At 35.9% G+C, this 13468-nt stretch overlaps 1 protein-coding gene across 3 annotated transcripts in view; it reads left to right on the top strand.

Moving 5' to 3' along the window:
• The window catches only part of EPHA3 (EPH receptor A3), a 378828-nt gene extending 366150 nt beyond the window's left edge, over positions 1–12678 (top strand). For 2 of the 3 annotated variants that reach the window (XM_025868405.2, XM_073892247.1), the window contains exons 16-17: positions 3341–3496; positions 9953–12678. In XM_025868405.2, the coding sequence (XP_025724190.1) occupies positions 3341–3496; positions 9953–10058 (262 nt within the window). In that variant the 3' untranslated portion in view covers positions 10059–12678. The remainder of the gene's footprint in view (positions 1–3340; positions 3497–9952) is intronic. The other variant, XM_073892253.1, reaches the window with a different exon arrangement.
• Positions 12679–13468: the final 790 nt, after the last annotated feature.

A 13468-nucleotide genomic window follows, 5' to 3' on the forward strand; every position in this document is an offset into this window, starting at 1 on the left:
TTCTTTTTTCCTTTTTTTAAAGATAACCTCTGAGCTTTAGTTAAAACTAAACCATTATATATAAATGTAAATTATAAACTCTATAATTTTTTTTTAATTTGTTAATCAAATACTTGAGGTAGGGAAAATTGAAATAGTTGAGTTTAGTTTAATGGAAAGAAGCTTGAAAAGCTGTCCATTTTCAGCTGCCCTCACAAGAGGGAGGAAATTAGCTATTGAGGTATTTTTTCTGCAGAGGCTAAAAATACAGACAGAACCAAACTGTCATGTTGCCAACTTTTTCTTCAACTCAGTATTAAAATTCCCTTAACATTTCATTTTTATCAAATAAAAAATTAGTTAAAAATTTATTTTCATCCAAAAAATGTAATGTATCCCCATCAAAATCCAGATGGATTGTCAATTTACAGTCTCTCATGTGTCTCCCACAACAGCATGCAGGTTAGGACATGATACAAAATTGTTCAGATTTGAGAATATTAGCCTCACACTTAAGCATGTTTCCAATGGGAGTGAGTTGGAGAAATATTATCAATAGTAATAGAAATCTCCCAATTAAAAATTCCTTTTAAATGTCCGTAAAGTTGGCATATTTGTAGGTTTGCTTTACAGAAAGTTTTTTCTCCTGAGAACATGAGCCTCACCACATTTCCTAAATGATAATCAATGGTTAGTATTCATAGATAAAACACCATGCAGTTTAATTTTGTCAGGATGGTTCCTTTTGTTTTTATTTCATGCTATTTCTAAAAATATTATTGAATTGGTACTTTAGAGAGCTGAATTTTCTTCTAAAATAAGGATAAATGCATATTAGTATAGTCTTCATTTGTTTTGATGTCTTCTGAAAAGTCTAAATGTTGAATTTAAGCACTTCAAAAAATAGATTTCATTTAGGCAAAGTATTAATTTTTAATATATAAGAAATTATGAAGTTTAGTTAACAAATCCTGATATTGGGGATTTTTAAAATAATTTTAAAAAGTTTTAAGAGCTCAATGCTGATTCAGTTCAACTGCAGTATCACAAAACATGAAAGATTCTGAATGATAGTTTTGAAAAGGTAAAAAATCTAAATCTACCTTCTCAATTATAAGTTAAAGATTAGTCTATGACACACAGTTTTAATGTTAATAATATGTATAGCAGTAATGAAAACAGAAACTACAGAAGTCAGAATAGCATATCCATTTGCAAGCATTGGTTATAGAATCATTGTGAGCTTGTAAAAGTTCTTAGCTATTCTAATGAGGTCCCCAGTTATACCTGCTTTACAAGGTTGTTGCCCTATTATGCTCATAAGATTATACATGACTAAACTCCTAGTTGCTCAGAAGGATAATTAACAGCATCACCACATTCCTAGTATTTTTTATAAACTGGGATTTATTGTTATTTTTAAAGTTTTAAAAGCTTCAACCATTTGACTAGATGCATTACCTTACGTCAGAATAACAAATAGCTAACTGATACCATATCACGTGTCCACACATCTCTGAGTATCACTTGCATGTGTAATCTTTTTTAAACCTTATTTAATCTTCACTTGTGTGAAATCTACTGTGATCATCATTTGCATTTTATAGATGAGAAAACAGACAAGATAAGAAAATCACTGGGGGCACCTGGGTGGCTCAGTCGGTTAAACACTGGACTCTTGATTACGGCTGAGGTCATGATCTCAGGGTCATGAGATGGAGCCCGTGTTGGACTCTTGGGCTCCTGCTAGGTGTGGAGCCTGCTTGAAATTCTCTCTCTCCCTCTCCATCTGCCCCCCCACACACACTTGTGTGCACACATCCTCTTTTTCTCTCTCTCTTTCTCTCTCTCTTTCTGTCTCTTTAAAATAAGTAAATAAATCTTAAAAAAAAAAAAACAGAAAATCACTGAAGATCACAGAAAATCACTGAAGATCACAAAAATTGTGTTTCTATACCCAGGATTCAACCCAAGACTTATGGTTCCAGTGCCTGTGCACTAGACCACTATCCTTTATGGAATATAAAAATCAAAGAGATCACATCATGGAACCATAAAGAACTTAAGAGAAAACACGGGAAAAGCAACAATGAACAAAGTTCCACCTAAATGGTACAGCACAGTGGCCAAGAGTGTGGGCTTTGGTATAAAATAAATTATATCTAAATCCCAGCTCTGCCTCTTTTGCCTGAGGAAACCAAGATTTGTGATTTAATCTCTTTTAGTTTTGGTTTCCACATCTATTATAGGGACATAGCATCATTACCTGTTGTAAGAATTAAAGCCCTTCATATCTGTGTAATATACTTAGTATAGAAGCATAATGTTCAATGTAATCATTATTGCCATTGTTGTTAATATTCATCTCAAGACAAAGGCCTTCATAACTACTTTTGCTCAAGCTCCTTTCCTTAAGAGGAGAACATAAAGAAAGAGGACAATCAATTTTCTATCTGGTAAAGGGCCCCAGGCTTATGAGTCAAAGGACAATTATACGGATCACTGAGAGCTGAAAAAAACACCCTAAGGGCATTTTACCAATAGGCGACTTCTTTTGGCTCTCCCAGGGAAAAAATATGGTCCCCTCTGTTTCTTTTATGTCCCTGCTGTTCCTTTGATTCACCAGATCTTGCAGTTGGTCATAGATCTATGGTCAGACCTGTAATTATATAAAACAAGTTCCCTAGAAGTTTCCCTTAATGATGATTGTATTGTGCAATATAAACCACAGTCATGATATCTATTATCTATTTATCTCTCTCTCTTTCATCTTTCTATATCATGAACTCCATTTGATGTTGTCATATATGTGAGAATTTCATTTATTGTTACTCATCTATTTTTTTCTATTCCTTTTGTGATTTTTATTTTTAATGACATGTGACATTATTTATATCTGTGCTCACTTTATGTCCTGCTGTCATTACAATCTAGGTTATTCAACTGTCCTTTAGACAGCAACCTGTACAATGTCTAAAATGAACATCCGGACATCTAAATATTCAGCATGTCATGTCTACTATAACTATATCCTGAATTACCACCACCTTTGCTAATAGTTAAAGAAATTAAATTATAGAAGTATGTATGGATCTATTTATGCATTCCACTGGCAAAATTTCAATGACTTACAAAGCAGTCGTGAGCGGAGAAGGGACGCGCTGAGACAAGATGATTACACAGTGTTCTTGCAAGCTGCCAGCTTGGATAGATGAAGCCTTCACGGCAGAGAAATTCCACAAATAAACAGGAACACCACATGAAGTCTGGAAGTTCCTGCTGATGTTGGTGTCAAATTTTGACACGCAGCAACTCTGCTGACTCCTGATCTCTCTTCCTTTGGTGTTTTCTTTTCTCGCAGGCCATCAAACCTTCTTTTGGACCAAAGCAACGTCGACATCACTACGTTCCGCACAACAGGTGACTGGCTTAATGGTGTCCGGACAGCACAGTGCAAGGAAATCTTCACAGGCGTGGAGTACAGTTCTTGTGACACCATAGCCAAGATTTCCACAGAGTAAGAGAAAATGTTTAAGACTGAATGATTCTGTAGTTTCTAGTGGACATACATGTTTTGGATTAATGAGTTATACATGTTAGCTGAACCTCTGAGGTTCTTACTGTCTTCTGTAACCACTAAGCTTGGTCCTGGGCCTCTTTGTCAATGACACCTTCTAGATTTATGTGTGTTGATGTGTCTTTCCTCCCTCATCATAGCTCCCCGCAATAGGTATCTTTGTTGAATTATGACCTTTCTCAGATAGACCAACAGATACATACCCATTCCCAGCCCTAATGACCCAAGTTCTCAATTTAAGACGTAAGAAATCATAGCATGATGATTAAAGCATTCCTGCATTTGTGCTTTTCTGTTATTTATAACAAAGCCTAATCTCTATAGAAGTGGAAAACTTAAGAAGTAAGTGGATAAGCTGGCATACAGGGAAACACACTAAGGTCTAAAAGTAGTTTTCACATCTACTAAATAATTGTATATCATCATCTATTATTGAGTGTCTACCCTGTGAAGGATATCATGTTAGAAAATGAAGTTATAAATATGTTTAAGACATATTATTGCTTTCTTTAAAAAGCTTATAGTCAGACTGGAAAGATAGGATATGCATAATTAGTATGCATTAATTAGTGTTAATTTATGGTTCCAAGTGTAAAAGTCAAATATCAAGTGTAACACGCTGTGTTTCTTAGACAGGGATTTTCCTAATAGGAATTCTTTGATACGATCACATGGGCTTAAGGAAAAGGGGGTTTATAAGGAATCAAGTGAATCCAGTATATAATCAATAAAATTAGTCCTCACTCACAAGGTATAGTAATTGGGAACTGGAAAATGAAGAGCCAGAAGCCATATTCTCCATCTCTCTGTGAATGAAAGCCAATTTAATTCACGTCCTAATGTAACTGCATTGTTTTTCTTTTTTTGCACAGTGACTTTTTTTTTTTTTGCATTTCCATGTACAAGTTCCTGTAGTCTTATCCTCTCCATCCAATATCTTAATATTTAAATGTTGAATACTTAAAGACTTTCATGGTCACCCCGTTGGTCATTTAAACAAAGTCACCGTGGAGATCCACAAATTAGATACCAAAAAGGAGTGTACTGTGTAATTCATAGAGATACAAGTGCCTAACAAATAGGTAAAGTTCACCAGTTACGATATAGCTTTCCAATCGGAAACACAAAAGTTCACAAAAAGATCTTTAGGAAGGGTATGCTTCTACTGAAGAAGAGAATGTGCTCTTAGAAAATAAACCCACTCCAGTCTATTTGACATGTGTTGGCATTTCTGTATGAAGTGGAATGTAATGTTTATTGAATAGACTTCTGACCCAATCAACAATACTATTTGAGTTTCTGTGGTAGTTATTTTGATCAGACAGTCTCAGGATATATTAATGTTTTTCAATATTTTTATAAATTCTTATTTTAGTAATGTAAACAATTAGGGTTATGCTCTACAAGACACCTGCTTCAGAGCACAGAAGCATAGAAAAGAACAAACACAAAAGTTGGACATTTCTGCACCCTTGCCAGGTTTCCAAAGGCAAAGGTATACAAATGTTTATTCTCCATCAAATATCAACACTCAGAGCTTTGAGATAATGAAAAAGCATACTGAAGTGGATTAGCAGAACACTGTTAATATGATTAACTGCTAGCTCACAGTTTTAAATAAAGTCAGATGTTAGGAGCTGTGAATGTGGTAAGAAAGCTATTTGCTTAAAACGATGAAGTGGGGGCATTTGTTCTACTTCCAAGTTTGGGGCACATTTTCTCCACAGTCCATTGTTGGACGGTGAGCTCTCTTTGGCTGGTGAAAATATTTGCACTTAATTATTATTATTTGAATGACCCATGAATGTACAGGGAATTTGAAAGCTGACTTTTCCTGGGAGACTCCGCTCTTTCAGAATTGTCCTTCCCACTAAGCCAGATGGTTCCACATCTCTCTGTACTTCAATCCCCACAATGTTTTTCCTCCTGTCCTTTCTCCTCCAGTGCAGGGACAGCATAGAATTAACACCTATCGACCTAAAACTCTTTGAAAATAATTGTTTGCCTTGTGGATCTCTGTGGTGTGTTGTCCATCATGCTCCTAGTTTATATAACAAAAATGAGAATTTATAAAGAAATACATAATACACAATTTGGGGAAATCGAATGAGGCAACATTTTTACCTCAAATGCTCTAAAATATTTAACTTGGTATTTCATCCTACCTTTTGCAGTCTTGGGCTTTTTTGTTTAAATGTGATTCCTTCGTGCCAACCAGACCCAATTTAGAAATGATTCTCTTGACCAAATAACTCTTTTGAAATAGAACAGAATTCCAAAAAAGGATATTGAATTTCTTTTTTTCTTCTATCTGGGCTTTAAAGTTACAGGAAAAGATCAGTAGAGCTTAATATCCAAATAAATAATTATCTGTTTCAGTTAGTGTAGAGATTTCATTGACATGCAAGCTAATCATCTAATTTTCAAATGAAATCCAGGAAATAGGCAGCGTTGTTCAGTCAAAATAACACGTTTTAAAATATTATTTCATAGCCTACGATGGATTTAGGGAGGTTAACGTGAAAAGGGAAGAGAGAACGAGAAAGGGAGAGAGTGCTTATAGAAACTGGAGAGAGAACTGAGTGTGTAGAATGACTATTAGGTGGATTAATTGCCACAGGTCATTCTCCTGCACCCTTGGAGGCCATTCTCACAGTGTCATCACCTATCCTTTGCCTTTGAAGTGCCAGCCAGATAGCTTATTAACCTCTGGTCTCCGTCTTGAGCTGCTCTTTAGACTCGAACTTTTCCACTGCTCTTCTGAATAGGGTAGTCAAAATGAGATAAGCACGTGGGAATGTTGTTTAGGCTGCAGGAGCTGGAGTTGTAAACTTACAACTATCTTGGACTTGGCAGGCTGGGGGTGGGAGACATTTTGACAGGGGTAGCGAGTACAGAGGGGACATAAAAATCCATGCTAAGGTATAATCTAAAGAGAGAATTACTTTATCTTTTCTCATAAAATCCTTTGCATTGAATATATATGAAATTATGTATCTACTTGCTTATGTTGGGTTCCAGGCACAGAATCTGAAATAGTTTTATGCACAGGATTTCTTGAGGAGTGCTTTTGGGATATACATCTATAAAAAAAGTGATGAGGGGGGAAAAAGTGATGAGGGGACACTGGGCTGAAGAAGAAGACTTGTCCCTTCCTGTAGGAACAAGAGTCCTGGAGCTGGGTTGACCCTTCAGCCTTGTCCCAAACTGATCTATGAACTCTCATCATCTTAGTTTTTTTCTAGCCCCTGGGGTATGGGTGCTTCGGTTCTGTAGAGAGGATCAGGACCAAACATCATAGCATATATTACTCTCTTACTATACTTACATTTCGCAAAGAGCTTGGGAATTTATTATATTAACTTGAAACATTTTTTTCCTGCTTTCCATGATTATCATATTGGTTTTTAAAGTTTTTTTTTAAGATGCTTTTAATTTATTTGTCAGAGAGAGAGCACAAGCATGAGGAGTGGCAGGCAAAGGGAGAAGCAGACTCCCCAACTGAACAGGGAGCCAGATGTGGGACTCGATCCCAGGACCCCAGGATCACGACATGAGCTGAAGGGACACCCTTAACTGACTGATCCAGGAGTCCCGGTTTTTTAAGTTTTTTAAGAGGGAGAAAAGGAAGACAGAGAAAAAAATTGGCAAGTCATAAAAAGTATAATATAGGATTGGAAGAAAGATGAGAGAAGAAATACAAAAAGATTAAGGATCTATTGATTTGTACAAATGTATTTATCTCTGCCCTGTTTTCTGTCTCTAAATTCCTATAGTTTAGGGATAAGGGATAAGAAAATGTTTGTTGTTCATTTAAAAGATAGATCCATGCTGTGTGTGTGTGTGTGTGTGTGTGTGTGTGTGTGTGTGTGTATAGAAACAAAATCTATATATAAGATATTATATATATAAGATATATATATATATGTAAAGAAGCAAAATCTTGTACAACACATATTCTCATATATTCTTGTAAATAGCCTATGTTACTCCAAGTGAGAGTTTCTTTATCCACAGTTACACAGAGTGGCAAGCTTGGTGTCACCATATCTCCCCACTAGCCTTCCTGGTGAAGCAAGGCTGCTGGAGTAAAATCAGAGAGGCCTCAGGCAAGATACAAGTTGTACAAGATACAAGTTGTACAAGATACAAGTTGAGAATTTATCAGCCCCTTAACCAGCAGGTCATCAGGATTTCATTCCCAGCCTAGGAGATAGGAATGCAACCAGTCTTGGTTAATTTTCTGTAGCAGATGCATAAATATCATGTAGATTGCTTCTAAAATGGTTACCCGGTGTCTGCTTGTACACGTTTGTTGCTTGGGAACCCATTTCTTAAGAAATCAATTGGTCCATTTCTGTGTAATTGAACTCACAATTTTCCTTCTTTTCTTTATGATCAATGTGAATGAGGCCCTTCAGTGTGTTTCTGTGTGTGTGTGCACGTATTTGCATGCATACTTTTCCTTCTGGACATTCTCAATTAACCTGGCACTCCTTGCTAAGTGATACTTTACTCCTCTGTCACCTTCCCCAGATAAACATATTTTAGACTACTGGTTCATTCTTTATTAAGTAGATATTGAGCCCCTACTAAATGATAGCCATTGTTCAGGGTGTGGTTGATAAGCAGAGTACAAAACCAACAAGAATCCCTGTTCACATGGAATTTACCTTCTTGTGGGACAAGATAAAGAATAAAGAAAATAAATCAGGGTGCCTGGGTGGCTCAGTCGTTAAGCGTCTGCCTTCGGCTCAGGTCATGATCCCAGCGAGGCCCGCATCAGGCTCCCTGCTCCGCGGGAAGCCTGCTTCTCCCTCTCCCCCTCCCCCTGCTTGTGTTCCCTCTCACGCTGTGTCTCTCTCTGTCAAATAAATAAAATCTTTAAAAAAAAAGAAAAGAAAAGAAAAATCAGAAAGAAAGGCAATATGCTGCATGGTGATAAATGCTTTGGAAGAAAAATGAAACAAGAAAAGAAAATAGGAAATGCAGGTATGAATGCAAGAGGTTTCATAATATTAAATAGGAAGGTCAGGGAAGGTGTTCTGAGAGGGCTGTGTTTGAGTCAAGACCAGAAAGAGGTGGATATGTGAACAAATTCCTTGAATCAAGGTTATGTAATTAATCATTTGTATATGCTTAGCTAAGTCTCTCCCCACCCCCAAATGAAATTCCTTTTGTTCTTAAAATCTTTATTTGTAATGCCTGGTTTCTAAGTTTAAACTATTTTAAGTTAAATATTTTTGATAAATAGGAATAGATCCTAGTCACTGCTTCTACTTGGAAAGGAATTTATACTTTAAAGAAATTTTCCAGCTATCTAGGAACAAACTACCTCAAAACCACAATTTTACTGTATATAACAATGTCACGGGTTATGGATTTGGGCAGAGCTCAGGTGGGTGATTCTTCTGCCCTAACGTTGGTGTTGACTGAAGCATTCATCTGACATGAATCTGGTCTAGTCTGGAGGGCTTGAGATGGTTTCATTTATGTCTGCCCTGGGGCAGATGGCTGCAAAGCTGACAGTGTAGACTAAATGCTCACACATGGCCTTTCCAATGTCATAGTCTCAAGGTAGTCAAGACTTACATGGCAGCTCAGGGCCCAGTGAGGGTGTCTCAAGAGACGAATGGTACATTGCAGTTTCCCAAGACCTGAATATGGATATTGATACAGGGTCACATCCAGCATACTCTTGCAGTGAAAATGGTCTCCAAGCTGGCTCAAATATAAGGAAATAGGTTAATGCCCTGCAAAGAATTTCTGATCATCTGTATTCATTTCCTAGGGCTGCCATAATAAATTACCACAAACTTATTGTCTTAAACCACAGAAATTTATTTTCTCACATTTCTGGAGGCCAGAAGTTGGAAATCAGGGCATTCGCAGGGCCTTACTGATCCAAAATCTCTGGGGCGGGGGAATCCTTCTTCACCTCTTCTGGCTTCTGGTACATTCTAGCATTCCTTTGCTTGTGGCAACATAACTCCAATCTCTGCCTCCATCTCTACACGGCTTTCTTGTCTGCTTCACTTTGTGTCTAAGTATAGTCTCATTGGATTTAGAGCCCACCCTAATCTAGTATGATCTCATCTTGATCCTTGTCTTGATTATATCTGCACAGACTCCATTTCCAAGTAAGGTCACACGGTGAGGTTCCAGTTGGACAGAAATTTTGAGGGGACGCTAGTCAACCCACTAAACCATCTATTCTTCCATAACGAGAGAGGTGGAATGATCAGGATATAGTACATGGATGATGCAAAAATCAGAAAATTAAGTTCAGAGCACTGGGATATATGATTGTGCAAGCTTTGCTGATTGAAAATCTTCTGTTTACATACTCTCCAGGAAACCAGGATTCTCATCAAACATTTTCTTCTTTTTTCACAGTGACATGAAGAAGGTTGGAGTCACTGTGGTTGGTCCACAGAAGAAAATCATCAGTAGCATTAAGGCTCTAGAAACACAATCAAAAAATGGTCCAGTTCCAGTGTAAAGTGTTATTTCTAGAAGGAAGTGGTGGCTGTGGAAGATGTAGCATCATTCTACAGACAGGTGATAACGCTGGAGATGCTGGTGGCAAGTCCAAGCCCAATAAGACACTCAGATATGAATACAAATGCCTTAACATGGAATTGAAAGACTCTTTATTTTCCCCTATCATTTAGTGGATGGGAGGGGGGGTGTATTTTGTTTTGTAATTGCTTTTTTATATTAGTGGATGGGTTAAACTAAAATTCTTCAGCGTGGAATGATGAAGAACTAGCCTAGAGCCATTGATCATAAACTGATTATCATAAAAGCAGAACAAGTGTAATAACAAAATGAACATGGTGGCTCTGTTTACTAATAGCCACAAAAGAAAAGACTTGTGATATTTTTATACACAGAAGAAATCTGTAACAGGTATTTTGTTTCTTTAAAAGCAAGCAAAATAGAGGAATTTATACCTCAAACTATCTGGCCATATATACTACCTTTTCCATTGTATTTTTCTCTTTTATCTGTTAAAAACATTTAGAAGTGAAGTCTGTAGTTGTTTTAAGTACTATACATTTTTAATTGTTAGCTTCTTAAGTATTACCATGTAAAAATGTCTTAATTTTGAAGAAAAGTACATATTTATTTTCTTTTGAATTCTTTTTATTATTTTCTATTTATGCCTTGATGATTTAATTAGGATTTGTTACAGCCAAGTGCCAAATGTTCTTTCAAATTGTCAGAGTTAAAAAACAGGTAAACTAGACATGGGGAATGATGGGTTTCTTTTCAGAATTTCTGAACCAACTGCTTCTATGTACCTATATCCATATATAAAAAGAAAGAAACCGAACCCCTTCCCTGTTCATACACTACTCAAACCTCAGTTTGAATTATCCCATCCATTTTTGTCTCTCCATTTATTACAAATGGTATGCTCCTAATTTAGTGTAATATATTGGCTTGTGTGTATGGATTCTCAATGACATACCTGCCCTGCTCTGGTGTTTAGGAGACCATCACCTCCCTCCATTAGTAAAGGAGCTACATTAGAGCTCCTAAGTAGAGAATAGCTACACTGGAAAAAATTGGAATCCTATTTAGATTGCTGAATTAATCGGCAACAAAGCCTAGAGGCCAATGCCTGAATCAAAAAATCACTTGCTGACTGGCTTTGAAATGTCACTTAATATCTTTGCTTAAAGTTGTTGAGCTATTTATAGGGAATAATGAAAACTAAACTACTCAGCTGCATCACTGGGGTTTGGTTAATTTAATTAAACATTGTGATCATCAATAGCAGGTATTATTATCTTTAAGAGTCTTCCACTGAAATACACCTGTTGTAATTTTGGTGTATAACTTAGAAGCTATGAACTTCTCTGCATTTGTTCAGCATCTGATTTTCAAACGAGCTGGTTATCTAGCAAATGACTCAAAATCTGTAGACAATGGAGAGATCTCCCATTGCAGGAGCTTAGATTTACTGTTCCATAGGGCCAAATATGAGTGTACTCAGTAATATTTTGAAAAGATATACCTGATGGAGATCTAGCCACTAATCTATTGTGAAGCAACATTTTAGTTCTATCTATATTCTTTCTAACGCTGATATGGGAATAAGAAATAAGAAATGCATATGTCACAAGAATTGAAAGAATAAATCGAAGCTGCAACCCTTATGTTCTTATGCAAAATGGAACACTCTACAGCTTACAGTCACAGATTAAACTTCACAAGTGCTAATCTGTTGTAAATTTAGTGTAATAAGGCTTAGGTTGTGTTCCTTCATGTATGAGATTATTTCTTAGATTTCTGCAATATTCCTTATAGTCAAATCATCCTACTAGAATTCTGTATTGGATATATAAGAGCATGAATTTTTAAAAAGATATATGCGATTATGAAATTAATTACAAATTTCACTTACGCCTGCTAGAAGCAGTTAAAAGACTCTTTTTTTTTTTTAATCAGACATTTTGTTTGTGTTGTGGAATGTTCATCAAGCCCTAAACCTGGCTTCAATCTCATTTTTTCCCCTACTAGCATTTACTTTCTTAGGTACTATTCTGAGCATACTCAAAATCTGTGCATTTTATAAATTAATAGAAGTTGAGAATTGCTAGATCTATTTCACTTCTTTTGGCTGTGGTTTCCATTTGAAAGTAGAGATTATATACACAGTATATTGCTCTTCATTTTTTCCACTATTTTTCTATCTGACCGCTTATAAATTTACTTTACATGCTTTTTACCCTGTACATATGTAAACATAACAGTGTACGATTCTTAACTGTGGAGTAGAGGTACTAGAATGCTGATGGCCATCTCTTTGTACAGGACCTGCATTGACTTTCAATAAACATGAAACCACACTTCTTCACAATGTTATGTACCATATTATCTGTTTTGTATCTTAAATTTGATTTACATATATTATTTATTTCTGGTAACTCGCCCAGTTTATGCTGTGCTAAGTATCAATTAAGCCATGTATAAATGTGATATGATTGGCAATATGTATTTACTTTAAACTTGTATTTTCAAAAAATTACTCATTTAGTTTATATTGTACAATGTAGATGGCCTCTTACTAATGTAAAATGATTTGTAGTGGAAACATTTATATTTTTATAATAAACATAATGAAAATATTTTTTACAGATTGGAATACAGAAGTGGTCTTTGAAGCTTTCTTAAATATTATAAGACATGTGCTTATTTAAACAGCAAAATAATGAAATTTATATAAGCCACAAAGAATGTGCTGCTGTTTCTTTTTTCTCTATTAGTGAGGAGTGTTCATGTTATATAATCCACTTTTTTGTCTAAATCTCATTATCAATAAGCTAGAAAAAATAAGTAGTAAATATTATCTTCATCGTTAAAAAGCACAGCTTTATTAGGCAAATATCTTTTGATTATAAGTAACAAAAAGCAAATTAGCTTAAGGAAAAAGAGAATTTTGAGCCCATGTGGCTTAAACCCTGGAGCTAAATTTCCTGGCTGAGAGATCAGGTACAGTAAGATCCAGGAGTAAGTCTTTTATTCTTTGTCTTCCTCACTTGACCCTATTCTTCTCCCAACTGGGTTAGCTTGCAAACTATCTTTTAAAATATTGCTCTAGTTAATTTAATTCTGCATTGTCATTCTTATGGGATAATGGTTGCCTTCATACTTTGCTTGGCTCACGGGCCCTTTGTGAATCATCTTGGGAAGGAGAGTGAAATACTGAGATTGGCAAGTACTTAGTCATGTGTTTGCCCTTGGAGACAGTGGGTGGGGTCAAGTGGAATTGATGATCTACAGGATTAGAGGTTTAAATGGTTTATGTCCAAAAGAAAATCAGAATTTCATTTATGAAAAAAGAGGGAAAGAATTTTGGACAGGCCAATAAAACAAAAATGAAAAGCAAACAACCACAAT

Source organism: Callorhinus ursinus, unplaced genomic scaffold (genome assembly GCF_003265705.2).
Source record: "Callorhinus ursinus isolate GAN/ISIS: 27379988/994484 unplaced genomic scaffold, GSC_fseal_2.0 scaffold1, whole genome shotgun sequence".
NCBI lineage: Eukaryota > Metazoa > Chordata > Mammalia > Carnivora > Otariidae > Callorhinus > Callorhinus ursinus.